The sequence below is a fragment of the Schistocerca americana genome, chromosome 9, assembly GCF_021461395.2.
Source record: "Schistocerca americana isolate TAMUIC-IGC-003095 chromosome 9, iqSchAmer2.1, whole genome shotgun sequence".
Classification (NCBI taxonomy): Eukaryota; Metazoa; Arthropoda; class Insecta; order Orthoptera; family Acrididae; genus Schistocerca; species Schistocerca americana.
In genome coordinates, this window is record NC_060127.1 from 87,212,910 (window position 1) to 87,234,539 (window position 21,630).

Consider the following 21,630-nt stretch of genomic DNA (forward strand, 5'->3'; position numbering starts at 1 on the left):
TAAATTTGAAAACGTAATAAACCATGGAATAATGTAGATAGAGAGGTAAAAATTGGCACACATGCTTGGAATGGCATGGGGTTTTATTAGAACAAAAAAAAGTTCACAAAATGTCCGACAGATGCGGGTCGTTTGGTGGTGATAGTGTGCTCAGCAGCCACTTTCGTCATGCTTGGCCTCCCAGGTCCCCAGACCTCAGTCCGTGCAATTATTGGCTTTGGGGTTACCTGAAGTCGCAAGTGTGTCGTGATCGACCGACATCTCTGGGGATGCTGAAAGACAGCATCCGACGCTAATGCCTCACCATAACTCCGGACAAGCTTTACAGTGCTGTTCACAACATTATTCCTCGACTACAGCTATTGTTGAGGAATGATGGTGGACATATTGAGCATTTCCTGTAAAGAACATCATCCTTGCTTTCTTACTTTCTTATGCAAATTATTGCTATTCTGATCAAATGAGGCGCCATCTGTCGGACATTTTTTGAACGTTTGCATTTTTTTGGTTCTAATAAAACCCCATGTCATTCCAAGCATGTGTGTCAATTTTTATCTCTATCTACATTAATTTTTCAAATTTATGCTGACTTTTTGATCACCCGGTATTTAAAGCGCCGTGACGAACTCTTGCTTCAGTGAAAAAAACTAGAATAAAATTTTCATAAATTTCTGGTATCTCATTAATGGTTTGAGATATCCAAACAAGATTTTGGCAAATGATAGCACGCAAAGACGAGTGTTTTACCGTACGTTAGTATGCGAAACTTCCGTATCTATCGCCGCGATATTCAGACGACTACAGATTTTCTCAGTGAAATAATCTAATTGAGAGCCATCGATAGCTGGTGAAGCGAGAACTGCTTGTGGGTTTTAATGACAATGTAAGTGAAGAAATTACAAACGTTTTTTTTATACTAACAATGGGCTGTTTCGTCAACTGTTGACCTGAGTAGCTCTCAGTTGTTAGTATTGTAATACACTATTTCAGCATACTGTAACGATTCCAACTGCATTAGTGTTGGCGAGATGAATATTTCTGAACTCTGCTGTTTTGACAAAAGAAGCAGATTTTAACATGGCAACAAGAGAAGTTACGTATTCGTCAGAATTCGTCACAGCCCTTCATGAATCAATGTCTCCTGTACTGCGTTCTTGGTATGGCTGACAAATCAAGACCAGTCATGTCGTGCAACATTTTCAGTGGCTTCTTTGGTCAGCACTTCAACCGCACTGAGCGTAAATTTCATGTTTTTTGCCACATTACTTTTCACTTACGCCCATAAACTCTGTCGGATTTAAACGAGCATGATACGAAGGAAGCCTGGTTAAACTATTCCATTTACCGTTAGCCAGTTCGTCGACCAGGTAGCTTTAAGTTTTGGCTTTTACAGCACTAAAAGTTCGATTACCTTCGCTTTACACACAATGAGTTCACCTTTATCTCATGGCACATTTCTTTGCACCCATAAAATATCCGCTTTCCTTCCCTATATTGTTGGAGGTTTGTGTATGAGAAGGGAGTGGTAATGCGTTTTGTCCGTTACTATTGTCGAATTCCGAAGAATGTTTTGCAGCAGCCCATGAACGTGTTCTCGGTCGACACTTTTATTGAAAATATCGTATTCAGATGTACTGCACTGTTGTTATTAATGCAACACCAACACAAAAAATTTGTTCACAATATGTGAGACGACTTCAGAATACTTCATTGCCAGAAAATACGATATTACAATGGGAGCGGACGAACCTTGCATGTAATGCCTGCTGTTTATTCATGGTCTGGCAACAGTGGCGCGTTACCAGCAGACCTGCTGGCGTCGTGGTAGGGAAAGCCGGCTCGCCATTGGTGTTACCTGGGCAACGGCGTCACTTCCCTATACCGTCAGCCAACTAATTTGAAACACACTCTAAAACAGCCACGATGGTGTGTCCGCATAGTACTTCCATTTCGCATTTCATCACACGGACAGCCATACCTGAAACAGTACACACAAAACGGTGGTAACTAAATACGCACATTTCGTACACACCATTTGCCAAAGATTACTGTTTTTTTTTCCGCACAAGAAGCGATTCAGCTTCACATATTCAGTTATCATCGCAAATATCGACCTAAAATAGGTAAACTTCATACGACGTGGCGTAAAACAGAATTTCTTGAAGGCAGTAAATGATCGTTGCAACTTGGCCTATAAACAAATAGATATAAGAGTCTTACACAAATAACTTCTGTAGCGCAATGGAAGAGTTAGATCTGCTGAAGGTTGTGGGTTCGAATCTCGTCAGGTAATAATGTTATTTAAAAATCTTTATCGAAGTTATTTATTATTGTTTTTAATTAATTAGTTTGAATTTTTTTATTTTTAATCTTCTGTTGCATCATTTTTATCTTGACTTTTTTTGTTTGTTCTTATTTTTCTTCCTATCATTTTTTTTTTACGTTTGTAAACTACCAATGTCGCCTGCAATCAAATGAATGCCAACCAAGGCTGCTTGCGTGGCAAAAGCGACAAGCTAACGGTTCACTTATAGCGTTGAAACTGAAATCTTTTCTGTCTTGAGCCTGCTCGCACAGGTAAGGTATAATCGCCATGAGCAAAGGTAGTATGATTAATAGGTCGCTTCTGGTCTCTGAGCGCCGTTTTCTCGGATACGTTGCATATCAAGAAATTGTGACTAAGTTGTGACAAGGGTGTGAATATTCAGGACTACAAGACACGTCATCTGTTGTAGTTCAGCCAGTGGTCACTCGAAATCAGCTGTGGGCAAAGCACCTCGCGTTCCCGCCATACCTGATGGCAGACAGCAGCTTCCGACGTTGCTCCGCATTACTAGTGAAGTGACCCACCTTGTTTGCGTGTCTCTTAACCGAGCGGTAGCTAATGTGGCAACACTGCAGTGCCAAGTGACAGACGTCAAGTATCAAGTAATTGTAATCGGACTGTAAATACAACACCGCACGCGAAACAAAACTATATTCACAGTTGCTACAGCATGTTCAATCCCGTCTCCGGCCATTCTGATTTAGGTTTTCCGTGATTTCCCTAAATCGTTTCAGGCAAATGCCGGGATGGTTCCTTTGAAAGGGCACGGCCGATTTCCTTCCCAATCCTTCCCTAACCCGAGCTTGCGCTCCGTCTCTAATGACCTCGTTGTCGACGGGACGTTAAACACTAACCACCACCCCCGCTACAGCATGCTACGAAGGTTGTTCGATAAATCTGGTTAAAAAGCAAAGAAAAAAAGTTTTTGTTTCGTAAAAAATTCACCTTACTTCTTGACATAGTCACCCTTTGATGGCATGGACATCAGGTCCTCCAGCTTTTCCATCCCATCGGAAAATACTAGTTGACTGTAACTATCAAAGCCCATGCACTTTCGCCATTGCTATCACTATTGTATAGGATGGTGCAGTATCCTTTTTTGCATGTAAACGTCGGTCTTCTTTCAGCCAACACGAGTTTAAAATGATCCAACAACGAAGCATAACAGGGCCCAGCTATAGTTTTACCTTTTTCCAAATAATCTAAAAAAGGTTATTGTTTGGGAACCGCAAAAAACAGTGGTTGCCACCTTACCAATTGACAAAATGGTATTTGCCTTCTTCAGTGCACTTTCACCTGCCTTTTTCCGCTGTTGTGACTGTGGTGTGTGATGATGGATCCAGGTTTCATTGACAGTCGCAAACGTGCAATAAGTCTTGCAGATTGTGATTAAACATACTGAGACACTGTGTTGAAATGTTCTGCCAGATGCACTTATGATCGACTGTGGGCAATCTTACAGCACCGACATTGCTTTTTCATAGCCAGTTCTCTATGCAGGATATTATGCATTTGCTCAGTTTAGATGATTACAGTTTCGACAATCTCACAGATTTTTATTCGGTGGTCTTTCATTATATGTGATGGATTTTGTCAATGGTTTCCTTTGTGGCGACTTCAGTTACATGGAGCTCTTCATTTTCGTTCCCTTTCCAGTAAAGTTTTAATTCATTAATCCAAAAGTAAATGGTCTTCAATGATGGTGCAGAGTCTGCGTGAACTTCCTTCAATCTGTCTCGATATGTGCGGCAGTCCAATCCTCCAAACGAAAATGTTTTAAAAAATCGTGAAACTCTTTTTCTTCATTTTCAATTGCAGTTGACACACTGACCAATTCAGATGGCTGTGAATAATGAACTGTCTGCTGTACATTGCTGAAATTCCTTATATGATCCTTGGAATAATACATTTACCCCGTATGAAGGGGCACCAAAAATGTTCCAATCTTTCATGGAAATTTACCAAATTTGTCAAACCATCCTTGTATACCAGCAGCTAAACAATGTACAGGTGCCAATACAGCTCCAAAAAATGTGTAACATAGATTTTGAAAACAAGCTAGTGTTAAGGGAGATATTAAAAAAACAGTGGATGATTTCCCCCCTTAATATTGATCATTAAGTAGTGAAATTTAAATTCCTATGAGTAATATATTCAAAACACTAACCCAGTCTTACAATGTCTTTATTCATTTCTTGCTTTGTGTCAGCACTGCATCCATTGAGAGAATCTTCTCCCCCTACATGTGTGTTTGGTCATAATTAAGAAATAATTTAGGAAAGACAAAACCTGAGAAATTAGTGAATGTCTATACATTTCTGCATTTGGATTTAATTATAGTTTAGAGTCATTACGATTCTGCCTTTTTTTTTTTCTCCCCCTCCCCGAGGAAGTGTAAATGTTATGTAACTGTCTGTCTGTCTGTCTGTCTGTCTTATATTGCAAGAAAAGTTAAAATACAGAAATAATAAAATAAATTATTGCAATAGTAACTAGTTGCCTTCAATACATATGATGTCTCTCTTTAATTTGTGTAAGGCTAACTATCTAACATTTTGTATGTTACTTAATATTTCATGATTAAATATAGTTGAATTAATTGTATGTGTTTTTGGATTCTTTTTTCCTTTGGGTGGAATTAAAACCACCCTGGATTTATTTCGTAAGACAACTGAACGTGAGAGAGACTGTTTTAAATTTTATCTTGCAATATAAGAAATACAGTTAAATAACATTTACACTTCCAGAAAAAAAAATGTGGAATCGTAATGACTACAAAGCACAATTTAGTTCAAATGCACATGAAATCAGTGAAAAAAGAGTAGGCCTATTGGAGTGTAGTTGAAGTGCATCAGGTGATGTGGGGGAGTTAGAATAGAAAACAGAAGTGTGATGTGGGGGAGTTAGAATAGAAAACAGAAGTTTCATTATTTGGGCAGCAAAACAACTGAGGATGACAGAGACAAGTAGTAAATAAAATACAGACAGGTTACAGTAAGAAGAGTTTCTGAAAAACGTAGATACATTACAGTCAAATATGAAATCAAGTGTTAGGAATTTTTTCCAGAAAGTAATTGCCTGGAGTGTAGGGAAGTGGAACTAACAGATAAGAAGGCAATAGAAGCTTCTGAAGTGAAGTGTTGTGCTACAGAAGATTACTACAGTTTAGATGGGAAGATCATGTTACTGATGAAGAGGTAGTGAATCAAACTGGGTAGAAAAGTTACACCACAACTTGGCTCAAAGAAGGGAAATTATTTATAGTACATATCCCGAGGCATCAAGGAATAGTTAATTTGGCAATTGAAGGAAGTGTGTGTGATAAAAATTGCAGTGGGAGAGCTGAATCAAACCAAGCCTTCGGACTAAAGACTACTGCAGTAAATTATTTAAATTTTGGGTCCTGCAAATTCAATGTGTTTATCCATCTAGAACTATCTTCATTATAAATAAACCTACTTTATGTAGTAAATGTGTCTGACAATTATTAATCTGCTTCCATAGCGTTTGTTGCTTGTGATCCCTTTTCTGCACTTTGACTAGTGGATACCAACAGGGACCTGAAAAATCACTACTAATTTTCATTTATTTATTTTGTTAAAAACTTGTGATGTACATAACCATAGTACCTCTTGCCATCTTGATTGAAGAAAAGCAAATTTTTGTTGAGTTACAGTTCACAAAGAAAAATTTGGACTAGGCTTATTAGATGACTAGTAGTTGAGAGGATCAGTAAAAGTTTGTAATTTCCAGGGAAGAATGGGTTGCTGCAATCCGTTATGTAGCGGACCGCCTTGCGGGATCGGAGGATGTGGACATGCCTACATCTGACCTGGATAGGAGTGCGTCCTTCGGTGACAGCTTTGACAATGGCTCATCTGCAGCTCTTAATGAACTCGGTGCCAAGTTTTCTGTACAAGGCACCTCGAATAGCAAATCTTCCGGAAAGAAGAAAGTGGTATGTATTCAGAATTTTAAAAATGTTTGAAGCTTGTAGGGATCATTTGAGAACTACAGTAACATAAAAATGGGTCAGTTCATTCCATGTCAGTCCATCAAGGCCATGACACCCACTATCTACTTGAGAACTGAGTACCAAACTTAACTTGATATACATGTGAAATTTTAGTTTTTAATGCCTTGTTGGTGAGTCAAATTTATGTTTCTGTGCTGCGTACTGACTATGCCAAGAAACTGAATCCAGTTTTGCGACAGATATTCCTAGGCTAGTTAAGCCAATATTCGGCTCTTTTTCAGGAGTTTTCACCTTTACAGTACAGACATTAACATTGTATAATGATGACGAGTTGTTATGTGCTTGTTTCTAATAATAAGTGTGGTACAGGTTTGGTCCAGTTTATCCACAAGAACAGAGCTCAGTCCTGTAATTTTAAGTACTTTGCCTTTTATCAACTGACTTAACACAGTTGAGATGAAATGTCTCATTTTATACACTTAAAAGGATCACAGTAAATTTTCTTACACAGAGAGATGGTGTGCAGGTACCTGTCTGTAACATACACATATCAATCAGATAATCAGTCAGTTCATCCACACATGGCAGTACACATGAACTTTGAAGATACTGTCCAAGAGAACACTGACTATTTGTTTTCCTTATTGCTTGAGGTGTAAAACCACCATTTGTCATAAATAATCAAGAAGAGATAGGCCTAACATAAAAAAGTGATTAATGGCAGAATCACACTGTTCCATTGTTTCTTTACAAAGTATTTCAAATTATTATTTTAATATTATTCTACTATTTTCAGCAGGAAATACTTTCTTTTCTTTTGTATGTGAATATTTGTAAAATCGAAACAACCAAATTTATGAAAAGCAATTAATTATGCAACACAATTCAATACAAGAGCTTAAACAGCGGGCTCCACGAACACGACTCAAAACAAATGAAATGTGTTATGGAATACATTTAGTGGCATTTAAATAGTGTTTCCAAATAGGATTTGTCCCTAGGGAAATCCAAGGTAGCCCCTTCAACTTCAGCAGTTCACAGGTAATAATAAATTACCAATTTAAACAATTTTTAAATAGCATTTTTCCACTCATTCCATTTCTACAAGTTGGTTGTTTCTGTCTGACAGAGAGATATTTATAATAATATTATAAAACTTCCAAAGGAACCTATGAGGTGTCAACACTTCAAACATTTTATATCACCCATGCATCAATCTTGTGTAAATGAAATCAAACAGTGGAAAATCTGGGATGGAATAACGACAGTATTATGAAAAGGAAATATTACTATCCGCCATATGGAGGAGAACATGAAATACAGGAAATGTATTCACAGTTCCAAATATGAAAAACCATCAGCTGGATAATGGAATAATGGTAATGAGAATTTGTGCTGGACTGGGACTCGAACCCAGATTTCCTGCTTATCACGAGTAGTTGCCTTCCCATTCGAATACCTGACCACAACTCAGGGCCAGACTTGAACTTCCACATGTTTCAACCTGTAGTCATACATCCGTTATATATATTTCCGTACGGGGGAGACATTTTGCCACGGAGGCCACACTGCGAGCAACTGTGCCCGATGACAGAAGCGATCTGGGTGGCAGGGATAAAGATGACCCTGGGGTGTGGAGGAGGAGAGACAGTAGGGTAGGGGTGGGGGGGGGGGGGGGGCAGTAAAGGGCTGCTTGTGGGAGAGTACAGGAGGGTAGGTGGCCAGGGTATAGCACAGTTTTCATCTTGTGTACTGCTGAACAAGACACGGTCTGAAGATGGTATGTTTCAGTCATGTGGCTTTTGTGAAGTTTGTGGTTTCGTTTTGGTGTTGAAAGTACATGTCTCATAAGTTAAAACTCTTAATCCACATTTAGATTTTGTTGTGTGATACATAGGTAACTCATTGTCAGCCATGGTTAAAGTGAACTGGAAGGGAGGGAATGTTTTCAACTTTCAATATCACTTGGCACAAATAATGTCTCGTACAGTAAAGCACACAGTAAGGCAGCATTTCACTTTGCAATAAAAATTCAGTCCAAATTATAGTGAAAATTAGTGAAGGTTTACTGTATTTTGTTGTTTTCAGAATTTTGGCTATTTTGGTAGTCTGCCAAAGAAGGGGGTAATAGACATATTTTATGGCAACTGCTTGGGACACTGTTACTTGATACACTACTGTTTTAGCTCAATTTATAACTTATTCTTAACAGTACTGTTGGTATGAATGGGCTGTTACCCATTGTTAATAGCTATCATTTTGATTGAGTGTATGTTTTTTTTTAATTTCATTCCTCTTGTTTTATTTTATGTTTAATAAGGCTTTAAATATACATTGTATATAGCTTAACAGAATTTTATTCTAAATTTATATTTCTCTGTCCACAGACACTAGAGAATTTTGAGTTCCTTAAAGTCCTTGGAAAGGGGACATTTGGCAAAGTAATTTTATGCCGAGAAAAGGCTACTGCACACCTTTATGCAATAAAGATTCTGAAGAAGGAGGTTATCATCCAAAAGGATGAAGTGGCCCATACTCTGACGGAGAACAGAGTACTGCGGACCACAAGCCATCCATTTCTCATTGTGAGTATTAATTGACATTTAAACCTCAACTGTTCATGTTACTAAATTGTGTCCAAATACCGAAATTTACTGTAAAATTGACATTTGAGGTTTTGATAATGCCAGCTAGGTGGAACATATCGTTAGAATGTTTTGTTTTCTGGCATAGTTCTTTGCATACAGCAGTCATTGGCTGATGTGTTGCACCATTTTTGGTTGTCACTCATTAAGTATTATTTGCCTTGCTTCTTATGGATTTTTATTAACAACTGAATACTGATGTATGGTGGAGCTAGTATATTTCATCATGCAGAATTGTCATTTACCATTGTACGTGGACAAAGTTTTTACAATGGATTATATCTTATGTTTCAGTCGCTGAAGTATTCATTTCAGACAGCTGACCGGTTGTGTTTTGTTATGGAGTATGTGAATGGTGGAGAACTCTTCTTCCATTTATCGAGAGAGAGAATATTTAGTGAAGAACGGACACGCTTCTATGGGGCAGAGATCATCTCGGCACTTGGATACCTGCATGAAGAGGGCATCATCTACAGGGATCTTAAGGTACTAAACAGTTAGACTTGCACTTCTCAGTTCCTAGCTGAATATATGTGTTTGTGAGAGTGTACCCAAATTTTCCAGAGTAGTGCTACCTTAGGTGGAGCCTCTGGGGTACACATTCTTCTCACTAGGGGTGTATTGTGCAACTTTTTGTGAGGTCAGAACTGCCTCTGGAAGTGTCCAGGAAGTTTTTGTCTGTCTGTTGTCATAACTGGACAAGGGTCACAACATACTCAGAAGCTCATGCTCAGATCAGAAGGGGGACAGGATGTTAGGCTAAGGAGGTGTAGATATGGTGGTTATATGGAAATGAGACTCTGGTTTGGCTTATTGGTCTGCTTTTTGTTTGTATTTAAACTGATTGCAAAGAACGTGCAGAAGGGCACGCAACTACACTCCTGGAAATTGAAATAAGAACACCGTGAATTCATTGTCCCAGGAAGGGGAAACTTTATTGACACATTCCTGGGGTCAGATACATCACATGATCACACTGACAGAACCACAGGCACATAGACACAGGCAACAGAGCATGCACAATGTCGGCACTAGTACAGTGTATATCCACCTTTCGCAGCAATGCAGGCTGCTATTCTCCCATGGAGACGATCGTAGAGATGCTGGATGTAGTCCTGTGGAACGGCTTGCCATGCCATTTCCACCTGGCGCCTCAGTTGGACCAGCGTTCGTGCTGGACGTGCAGACCGCGTGAGACGACGCTTCATCCAGTCCCAAACATGCTCAATGGGGGACAGATCCGGAGATCTTGCTGTCCAGGGTAGTTGACTTACACCTTCTAGAGCACGTTGGGTGGCACGGGATACATGCGGACGTGCATTGTCCTGTTGGAACAGCAAGTTCCCTTGCCGGTCTAGGAATGGTAGAACGATGGGTTCGATGACGGTTTGGATGTACCGTGCACTATTCAGTGTCCCCTCGACGATCACCAGTGGTGTACGGCCAGTGTAGGAGATCGCTCCCCACACCATGATGCCGGGTGTTGGCCCTGTGTGCCTCGGTCGTATGCAGTCCTGATTGTGGCGCTCACCTGCACGGCGTCAAACACGCATACGACCGTCATTGGCACCAAGGCAGAAGTGACTCTCATCGCTGAAGACGACACGTGTCCATTCGTCCCTCCATTCACGCCTGTCGCGACACCACTGGAGGCGGGCTGCACGATGTTGGGGCGTGAGCGGAAGACGGCCTAACGGTGTGCGGGACCGTAGCCCAGCTTCATGGAGACAGTTGCGAATGGTCCTCGCCGATACCCCAGGAGCAACAGTGTCCCTAATCTGCTGGGAAGTGGCGGTGCGGTCCCCTACGGCACTGCGTAGGATCCTACGGTCTTGGCGTGCATCCGTGCGTCGCTGCGGTCCGGTGCCAGGTCGACGGGCACGTGCACCTTCCGCCGACCACTGGCGACAACATCGATGTACTGTGGAGACCTCACGCCCCACGTGTTGAGCAATTTGGCGGTACGTCCACCCGGATTCCCGCATGCCCACTATACGCCCTCGCTCAAAGTCCGTCAACTGCACATACGGTTCACGTCCACGCTGTCGCGGCATGCTACCAGTGTTAAAGACTGCGATGGAGCTCCGTATGCCACGGCAAACTGGCTGACACTGACGGCGGCGGTGCACAAATGCTGCGCAGCTAGCGCCATTCGACGGCCAACACAGCGGTTCCTGGTGTGTCCGCTGTGCCGTGCGTGTGATCATTGCTTGTACAGCCCTCTCGCAGTGTCCGGAGCAAGTATGGTGGTTCTGACACACCGGTGTCAATGTGTTCTTTTTTCCATTTCCAGGAGTGTATTTTATAACTTCAGTAAGTGTAAAACATACACGAGGCTTAAGAGCTTCTCCAATCAGTTACCAGAACAAATGGCCACCACGGCCTGGAACTTTGTTGAGGTGCAGATATGCACAATAATGTATGGTACTACAGACCACATGGAAGTAGCAGATTCTGTTATTCTAATTGAACCTTCAGGTTGAAGTACATATCCCAATGAAAGTTATACACAGGCTTAGGTAGTTGTAGACGAATGAATGAACGAATGAATGATTGATACCAGTAACACTAGCCTACAGGTATGTCCAGGCAAGCTTTGCTAAACCTTTGTGTACAAGCTTGATTGAGTTTATGTTCACTCACATAGTACTTGCTGTAGGCCATTGGTCTTCCAAGGCTGCTTGATCTGGAATTCTTCTGCTTGCTAGAACTCTTCTTGTTCTGGAACTCCGCCTTGCTTGGTTTTTGAGGGCCTCCCTGTATGTCATTGGGGGCAATTGACTTACAGGTGGTATGTGACAATATAACTTTTTGTCTCCAATTTGCAGTCATTGAGCACAAAATCATCGGTTTTTCAATGCATACGACCTGCTAGTGCACCAGTGATTGCGGCTTCCACTGTATGTTTTCATGTTACAAGGCTTACTGCTAAAACTGATACTTAAATGATTTTTCTTCTTTTCTGGAAGATATCCATGATTCCATTATTACAGTAAGAGAATTTTTTGCCACAAATGTTTTGCGTGTCCCTGACCCCACCCCCCTCTCCCCCCTCCCCTGCCTACACTCCGCTTTAATAGTGGGTGTAATTGAACAACGTGTGGCAGTGAAATTTTATCTGTACTCTGGAAAAATACTGCAAACACTTTCGCGATCCGGAAGACAGAGTGCAGAGAATACGCTATAGAAAACACTAGAGTATAATGGTGTGTAAGATTACTGATCCTCTTTTGTGCTCAGTAGACGCCCTTGTATCAGTGTTCATTTGCAGGCTGAAAAAGAATTTGAAGTAGTTCTTAAATGAATTTCACAGAACATTGTGGGTTAATTTTCATATGTTTGTTAATATTGTAGTATCCCATTGTGGGTGATGTACCCATTTTATTACAACAGAAATTACTCAATAATGTTGGGCAACTGAAACAGCTTCAGAGTGAAGGCAACGTAAGTATTGTCCTGACCTGAAAGATTTTTCACTAATACAATAAAAGTTCTTGATGGTGAGAGTTGACCACTCATATCTCTTGAACAAGAACACTCTCGTTGCACTCTCAGTGTCCTACATTCCGATGGCATGCGCTGCGCTCTGAGGAATATACTCGCGACGCTTCCGAAGTGGAGTGGTGAGGTTGAGCCAGGAATTACACTGACTAGCGGACTGGTAGGCAGCATCGTATAGAGGCCGTCCGTGCTGTATCCAGCAGATGTGGTAACCCCCAGTACTGCAGTACCTGTCAAGGCAGAATGGGCTGTGCTTGCGTCGCAAGTGCAATGACAGGGAGGTAACCTGCAACCCCCTGTTTTGTGACATCTTGGTTGGATTATAAGGTACCAGTCATGTCACCAATACTAGCCATACATACTGAAGATCCACTGTGGATTAGTGTTTGTGTATTTCATATAAAGGGTCTGCAAATCTGTCTGCACGTTGATAATTACATAGCAATAGATCACTTGGAAATATGCGAATTAGCACACATAAACTTTACATGCTGTTTATTCTTTTCAGTCCCTGTTTACAGATTGTCTTACTTACATATTTTGTGTACTGAATGATAATCACCAGATGCTGGAAGTTCAGCCATTATAAGTCACTTAAATAGGTAGGCAGAAGGGCATTTTAAATAGCTGTGGCTAATATAGGTAGTAAAAGGCAATGTAGGAAAATCTAACACTATGGCTATTTACTTGATTGCTCTGTTCACACAGTCACACAGTTAGCAGATGCATGTTAACATTGTACTTTATTACTATTTTTAAAGTAAATTCAAAGTTTTAAACAGAATGCTGGTTGTATGTGATGGAATACTGAAAATATTTTTTTGAAAGCCTTCGCATTATAATGCCTTACTGACTCGATTGTTACACTTGATAACCAACTGCTTTTTTAAATTTTCTCGAGTCGTGTTGAGTCTCCTGTCAGATATTACATATTTCAACTGAGAAAAATATATCAACATGAGCTGAGGTAACTGGAGCAAATGTAAGACACTGAACTATTGTAGTGTTTATTTGTACTGCAATTGAATTGTTACCTTTCAGAATTTTTGAAATATTTATAAGTTTGACACAATCAGGGTTTTCTGAAAACACCAATTTACAGCTGTCCCTAACTAATGAACTCTGATTTCCCTGACTCTCTCTCCAATCTTTGCACTCTGCTATTCACATTTTTTACTGATTTTGTCAAAGGCTGCTCTTTTACTTGAACCTGAGGTGTTGCATTTTATTCCACTTTTCAAGCAAAATTTAATGCAAATTCTTTGATACATCTTTTTTGAAAGCAAAAATTTGCCAAACACTCAAAATCACTTATAACCTTTTGAACTGTCAGCAATAAACTAAATATTCAAAACAGCTGAAAATGCTAATATAAATCAGGAACATGTGTACCAACAGGACGTTAAAAACCCAGATGAATAAAGCCTGTGAAATTAAGAAAAATTCCCATTACTTTTTGATCAGACATTGTATGTATGAATCTGGAAGCGCACATACTGAACAGATTGATGCAATGATATTTTCATTTAAAGCATTTTTTAATGCAACTGGGCTAAAGCAAATGACATTTCTATCACCTAAATTAACTCTTAAATTGTTTTCCTCAATATGAGTGTTGCAATTTTGTATAAAGATCTGCCCCTCTGTGTTGAGACTAACTGCACTATTTTTCTGGCAGATGACAGGTGTATCATCAGCTATATTGTAATGAAAGATTTATTGTGTAGAGCACCTGGGATGTCAGAAATTCCCTTTGCGAGGAAACCTCTCGCATTTTAAATGCTCACACCCTAATTTCAAATGACACCCTAGCATTTCTGATTTAGGTTTCCCCTTGCTTTCTTCCACCATATTTTCCTGGAATCATTTTTGTAACAAGATCACAGCTGATTTACCTCTGTTGCCAGCCCTTGAGCTGATGCTGTGTTTCTAGTTACCTCAACAGAATGTTAGTTCCAACCATCCATCCATTCTTGCTTCTTTAATCCTTAGTGTCCCAACAGGATAAAAACTTCAATTTTTAATTTTTTTTACAAAATTGACCTTTATTAGCGTAGCAAGCACAAGTACAAGAAGACATTGTCAAAAAGTAAATAATCAGTTGTTTTAAAGTTTTGGTTTAACTTTGGAACTGCGGGGACATAAGTTTTCAGCCACATGTCGTTTCAGCAGACGTATTTGAAAGCAGTTTTCCATTTTTCCTAGACGCAACCCCACATCTTGAAACTTCCATGAACTTGATAATCTCAAAATCAAATTATAGTCCTAAATAACAATCAAAAAGAGCATAAAATGTAATAAATTTATCTCAAAAGTGCATAGAGTTCAAGTGGTTTCATTTAAAAAACCACGTGTAACAGCAGTAGTTCAAGCTGTCTTTTCCTACATTGTTGATATTCCTACCTGGAGTTTCCCTTGTTTGAAACTCAAATTTATGTTATGATAATGTTAGGTATTACAGCATTTCCAGAGACATCTAAGCAGCCACTCTTTGGTCGCTGTTTAAGTGGTAGGAGTGGAAAGAAACTCCCAAGTACCCTTTGCCATGCACTTCAGTTGCTTGCAGATAATAGAAGTGGATGTACAGCTGTTGTTACATTGTTTCCATCTTTATTGTTCATAGTATTTCCTCAGACATAGCATGTGTATTTACAATAACAAAATATTTTGTGCTTAATTTCAGTTGGAGAACCTCTTGCTCGACAAAGATGGTCATATAAAGATAGCCGACTTTGGTCTGTGCAAAGAAGACATCACATATGGCCGGACCACAAAGACTTTCTGCGGAACACCAGAATACCTAGCTCCAGAAGTGAGTTGGAGTTATTGTTGTTGCTTAAGCTGAGACTGTGGGCAATTAGGTCTGTGTGGTGTGCTTGCATGACATAAACAGTACTCTTTGTTGTGCACGTTACAGCACAACTGAACTGATGGCATGATTTCAGTATGTTAGCAGTGCACGACTAGTTTCTTTTTATTGTTCTGAATAGGTACCGATAACTTTAGTTTGTATGCTAATGCTTAATCTAAACAGAGCTTGGTGTCCTTTAATTCTTTTGTGCTTTGGCCCAGAGCTGCTGCAATTTTATATTGTAGGTTTCACCATTCACATTTGCACATCAGCTAATTTCAGCGAAGACCACCATAATGGCCACACACCGAAATCAGCTGATCGTGTACAAGTGAACTGTGAAATGAAGTAACATTCATTTTCAAAATTTTGAACTTGTGAGGGAAGCAAAATTGTTCTCTCTTTCAAAATATCAGTTGATGGTAATTACAATAAATGTTTGATACAGTCTGTTAAGTAAGATTGTGGTTGGGTTAACCAATAGAAATATTTATTTGACAACAAACTAAACATGTCTTTACATCATACATGAACAAAAGAAAAATGCATTCACAATTAATAATACGTCCAGTCACCCACAGTGCTGATAATTACTTGGTATTTCTGAATCGTGCTCAAAACCAAGTTTTCCGCGTATTCACTTGGAAGAGACCTCCAAATGCTTTGGATTTGCACTGACAGCTGTTTCAAATTCAAGATCTTCTTTCCTTGCAACCTTTTTTTTATGTAAGACCGTACATTTTGAATAGGATTAGCATCAGGCAACTGTGAGGACAAATCCAGTACCTGCAAACGTTCTCATTTTTCTAGTCACTGCATTGCCTGCTACGGTGCTTCAGGGGATTATTGTCCTCCTGCAGTATCCATTGTTAATTTTTGTCCATGCACCAATGTGTGACAGTTGCAATCAAACATCTTTGATAAATTTATAACATTTTCTGTGGATTTAAATTCTTGGTAAACAGGTGCAAATGTTAGTCAAGCATTCAAAGTAAACTAATAGTTTATGGACATTTTGTAAAGGACAAAGATTCCCTGTAATGAGGTATGAAAGAACTAAGGTGATATCTTTTACCATCTCTGTGTAATGCTGACCACGCTCCTGCTTAACAAACTGTATATTTGACTTTCATAAAACTGTGATCTTGTAGTAATTGATTTTGGTTAAGCCTCGTGCTTGAAGCAATTTAAACGTCATTTGTTGCATTAATTAATTAGAAAATGATAACATTTGAATGCAGCAGTTAAATTTTTTAATAAATGGAGGGATTAGCAGTGCCAGTTGCAGGAATGTAACCACTATACAGCAGAGTCCCGCTAATCTGAACCCCGGTAATCTGAACATTCGGTTAATCCGAATATGAAAAATGTTAGTCCAAGTATGGAAAACTGTGCGGTAAACTGCAGTACATACACACTATTTAAATTTACACAGTACAGTAAACATGTATTTAAAAAATTGGCAAGAAAGCATTAGGTTTAAACAATGCATAACAATGAAATAAAATCTGCCAAACATACTAAAATATACCGGACATTTTATCCCCACTTTTAAGATGACAAAAATTCAGTCATTGTTTTTTTTTTTTTTTTGCCTAATGAAGACTGTTATATGACGCATAGTTGTGCTATCGTCTCATTAACATCAAATCAGCAGGTGTAGCAGTGGGCTGTTGCTCCAAATAACGTAGGGCGAGATCAAGGGCTTCTGCTGCGTCACTGTGTGGCACCAGCTCTCCTTTGCCGCTTTCAGGCTCATTGTCACTTCCGTCACAGCAGTCCTCTTCTTCGTGGTCTTGAGTCATAGCAGCTACTAAATCAGTGTCAGTAATGTTCTCGACACATGCCCCATCCGCTGCCATCCACTCATCTGTCTCTCCTTCACTAGCTTCTTCACATCAAGGGACTGTCTGTATCATTTGTAGTAGATTTTCATTTTCAACTCTAGGGTATCCTGAAATTCAAGATACGTCCACAGTTTTCTCCACAATTTTCTCACAGTGTTTTCTGAAATATTCTGCCATGCCTCAGCAGCCCAATAAACTTCTTTCATGTTGGTCTTTTCTGTTTTGTCTGCTAAAGGAATGCTATCATTTTGGATCAGCATTCTTAAAAATTGTTTTCTGTAGATCAGTTTTAATGTTGGCAGTATGCCCTGGTCCATCGGCTGTAGAATTGGCGTAACATTTGGCGGCAAAAACTTCACCACAATTTCTCCATGACATAATTCCTCACTGCTGGGGTGAAATGGCGCGTTACCAGTCAAAAGGATTGCATGGGGAGACAAATGATTTTCCTTAGAAAACTGTCGAACAGAGGGAACAAACTGGCAGTGAAACCATTCTTTGAACAGCTTTCCATCCATCCATGCTTTTTTCTGGTTGTGATAATACACAGGCAGGGACTTCATGTTGCAGTTTTTAAAAGCTCTGGGCCTAGCAGATTTGCTGATCAGCATTAAAGGCAGCTTGTGATTACCAGTAGTGTTGCTGCACACTAATAGTCACACGATCTTAGCACATTTTAAAACCTGGAGCATGGTCTTCTGCTTTCGATGCCAGGCTTTTTGTTGGCAATGCCCTAAAATTAAGGCCTGTCTCGACAATGTTATAAATTTGTTGGGAGAATACTTTCCCTCTTTTATAATTTTTTCAAACTCACCCAAGTATTTCTTCACTGCATCATGGTCAGAAGAAAGCTTCTCTCCAGTAATTGTTAGCTGACTGATTCCATGACATATTTTGAATCAGTCCAACCAACCTGTACTCGCACTAAAAGACTCGTCACCATTCATTAACTTGTTGAGGTAAACAGCCTTCTTCTGAACCAGTGCTCCACTCAAAGGGGTTCCCATTTCTCTTTCCTGCGCAATCCAAAGGAAAAGAACTTCAGCCACTTAAGCGTGCTGGGGCTGTTTCAAATTTGGAGTGTTTTTCCTGAAGACATTGCACAGGACTGTTCAAGCTTCACTCAGTTCTTCTTCCAATCACAAATGGTTGCTTTACCAACACCCAGTTCCGTTGCCAGTTTAGATACATTCTCACCATTGTCGATCCAGTTCAAAACATTGTTTTTCTTTGAGGGTTAATGTCGTATGTTTCCGTTTACTCATGACGAAAATACGTACACCACTACACCTGAACGAATACAACTGTTATGCGTGCCAGTGATCGATAAGTAACATAACCCAGCACTTTCCACGTCAACTGGCAGTGAACTGACCTCAGACACTACAAAGGTCTCAACAATGCACGGCAACAAGGGCAGGGAGTGAGTGTGACCCATTGTTACCACTCTTGTTCCCATTTGTTCCCATTTGTTACCATGGTGTACCTACTTAGCTGCTTGGTATACTTCATTCTAGAAACTCGTCACCGTAATTCCGGCTAATCCGAACAAATCTGTAATCGGTCCGGTCCCATTTAGTTCAGATTAACAGGACTCTACTGTACTACGAATTTACTTGCATAATATGTCATATTTGGAACCACTGCGAGTTATTTATGTTACCCTTTACAAAACACAATTACAAAACAATGGACTCCTCAAGTTTTAATATTTTTATAATAATAAATTTATTGCAGCCAAATAGCCATACAAGTTCAAAGTACAAGGTTTGCTTAGTCACTTATTGATCATGTCCTTTTGGTACATAGTTCTGTGTGGCAACATTTGCATATTCACTGACACAGTTTGCACTCGGCATGTTGCATTCGGTTGACGATATGACGTGTTGTTGCAAATAAGGTGGTGGAAACCATGGACTGCCATTCTGGAGATCATGTGTGTCATCTGGGAGATTTCCGTTGTTCCTTATGGTCATTCATGGCACCTGTGCCATAAAATTCTGTAGGTATATCTTCTCTTTTTTTCCTTCAGTGTTTATAGTAGACCGTCTGAAGTACTTGTTTTGGGTAGCATCAGGTTTGTCCATATATCTTACGTAAGTAAGAACTGTATGCAGTTGTTGCAGTGTCATTTGTATAGAATCAGTTGAATTCAGATTTAGTTGGTAATATCTTTAATAACCCTTCAAGCTGGTAGTTTCGGGGCGCGTGCCTAGCCTACTGGCAGTAGTTTCTATGGCTTGCTGGCCCCAGAATACAGCGTTTCAGTGAAATTGCTCTAGAATGGGAATTACTCAATAAAGTGCCTTGCTGTGAGCCGTTCAGGTGCAGGAGTTTTTGAAGGTCACCTACATTGAGGTGAAGTTACATTCTTCCCATGAATTTCCAGCAATTGTGCTATGAGCAGAAGCCTGAATTATATGCGTTTCTTCCATCGTTTTTTCGCTAGCATTGTAAGCAATAAAAGCATTGTGCACTGCAACATTCATCATCCTTCTAAACATTTTCATATAGCGCTTTACACCTTTCTTCCTTTCTGTGAGAAAAGGTTGTAGTTTCTGATCCTTCAAATCTACACCACCCATAAAGCTATTGTACTCTTTTATGCACTGAGGCTTTCTTATCTCGTTGCCTGTTTTGGTTGCTGTAACAACTGCATCATTATGAAATGTAGAAATAAAGTCAACCTGCTTTTTATCCATCCATTTCAATACCATTACGCCGTGTGAATGATATGCTACGAGTTCACCTTTCTTCAGTTTTGCATGTCTCAAGGCATCAGGTACATTCTTTTTATTCAGTGGAAGTGTGCCAGCTACATTCATACCTCTTTCCTTCAAAAAGTGGCACAAAAGGATGCTGTTATAATAATTGTCCATCCAGAGCGTATGGCCTAAGTTGAATCAACAAGCTTCACTGCAGTCTGACTGGTTTTCAGGGTATCTGCAGAAACAAATTTCGTTTCTACTTCTGTGGAACTTCCTGCATTAATAATAAATTGCCATAAATAATCTGTGGAAGATTCGCAGATCTCATAGGGCTTTATACCAAACTTTGCTGATTTTAGAGTTACGGTAGATAAGTTTTTATTGCCAGCCTTCCTTTCCATAATGTAAAAGATTCGTCAACAGAAATGTTTTCTCCCATGTTGAATGTATTTATAAATGTATCATTCAAGTGCTGAATGACAGAACCCAACTTGAACACTCTCTTATTGCCTTCAAATGTATTCATTTCTTCATTGTTTACAAAATGAAGGAATCTGCAAAGTAGCTCAAACCTGTCTTGTTGCATACTCTGGTAAAAAATCGGCGTGTTCAAAAGCGGATGCTTGATGAAATACGACTTTATGGGTGGCTTCTGAATAATTCCCATCAACATCTGCAGTGCGAAAAACACACAAAAGCTTATCTTTGCCTACCCAGTTACGTAACTTAGAACGAGGTTGTAGAACAGTCTGTTTTTGTATACAATCTGCAGAATAACAGTTAGTTTCACACAAGATTGTTTCTACGATGGTTTCACCGAAATACAGCTTGAACGCTTCAGCTGCAGAATTTACCTGTATCACAGGTCCACGTTTATCAACGAATGGTGTTTCCAAAGAGACATAAGAGCTGTCAACTTCTTGCCATTTCCAGTTTTCTTCATTCCGTGCGCGTTTCTTCTTCATTTCCTTCAGGTGTTTCTTCCAAACAGTCAAAATCACTTTCATCGTCAACATCTAGATCACTCCCGCTGTCATTTATACTATCTAAACCATTCGTTGGTTCATTGAGAATTGCGAGAATTTGCTCTGATGTAAGACCGCGCGAAGTGTTCGGCTGCATCGTTTTGCATTCGAGAGTGTCACTCGGACTGTAAGATACAACACGTTACTCCTCCTGACTGCTTCACTTCGTGACAAAGATCTCCAAAACAGAGCAGCACAGATATGTCTGTAGTTAGCTGATGAAGTAGTATCGGTTGTCGTCAACAGATGGCAGAGCAATACAGTTTTACCTCAGAGACTGCAACTGGTGAGTATGTGGTCGGGATGCTGCAAGTGCAGACATTCGCAGCGCGCAAGTAGGCATTCGGGCTCCCGGCTTGAGGGGTTAAATTACAAAAATTCTGTTCTTCACATACATGCAATGTATTGTGATGTGAGACACTCACCATCTCACCTTATATTTCCGGACAGACTGAAATGTGATGCTACTAGACCAGTTTACAAAGCAAAATTGTGGAACTGTTTCTTTCACAAGGAATGATGCTGCCAGCTGTGCTATCCAGATGCGACACACTTCCAAATTGGCAGAAGGGAAGTTGTGAGTACAGGCTGTGAGTCGTGTCTCAATAGTTCAGTCACTGAGAGAACTGCTTGGGAAAGGGAAGGCTGAGGGTTTGACTCCCGGTTTGGCACTTGGTTCTGGTTTGGCACTCAGTTTTAGTCTGCCAGGAATTTTCAAAACAGAGTTACTCGCTTGTGCTTATCTCACTTC

The 21,630-nt window shown here is 39.9% G+C and overlaps 1 protein-coding gene across 1 annotated transcript in view; it reads left to right on the top strand.

The window, feature by feature from the left end:
• Window positions 1-21,630, top strand: part of LOC124550928 (RAC serine/threonine-protein kinase) — a 703,379-nt gene that overhangs the window by 654,157 nt on the left and 27,592 nt on the right. The window contains exons 4-7 of the mRNA XM_047125724.1: window positions 6,080-6,284; window positions 8,690-8,887; window positions 9,242-9,433; window positions 15,132-15,260. Coding sequence (XP_046981680.1) covers window positions 6,080-6,284; window positions 8,690-8,887; window positions 9,242-9,433; window positions 15,132-15,260 — 724 coding nt within the window. The remainder of the gene's footprint in view (window positions 1-6,079; window positions 6,285-8,689; window positions 8,888-9,241; window positions 9,434-15,131; window positions 15,261-21,630) is intronic.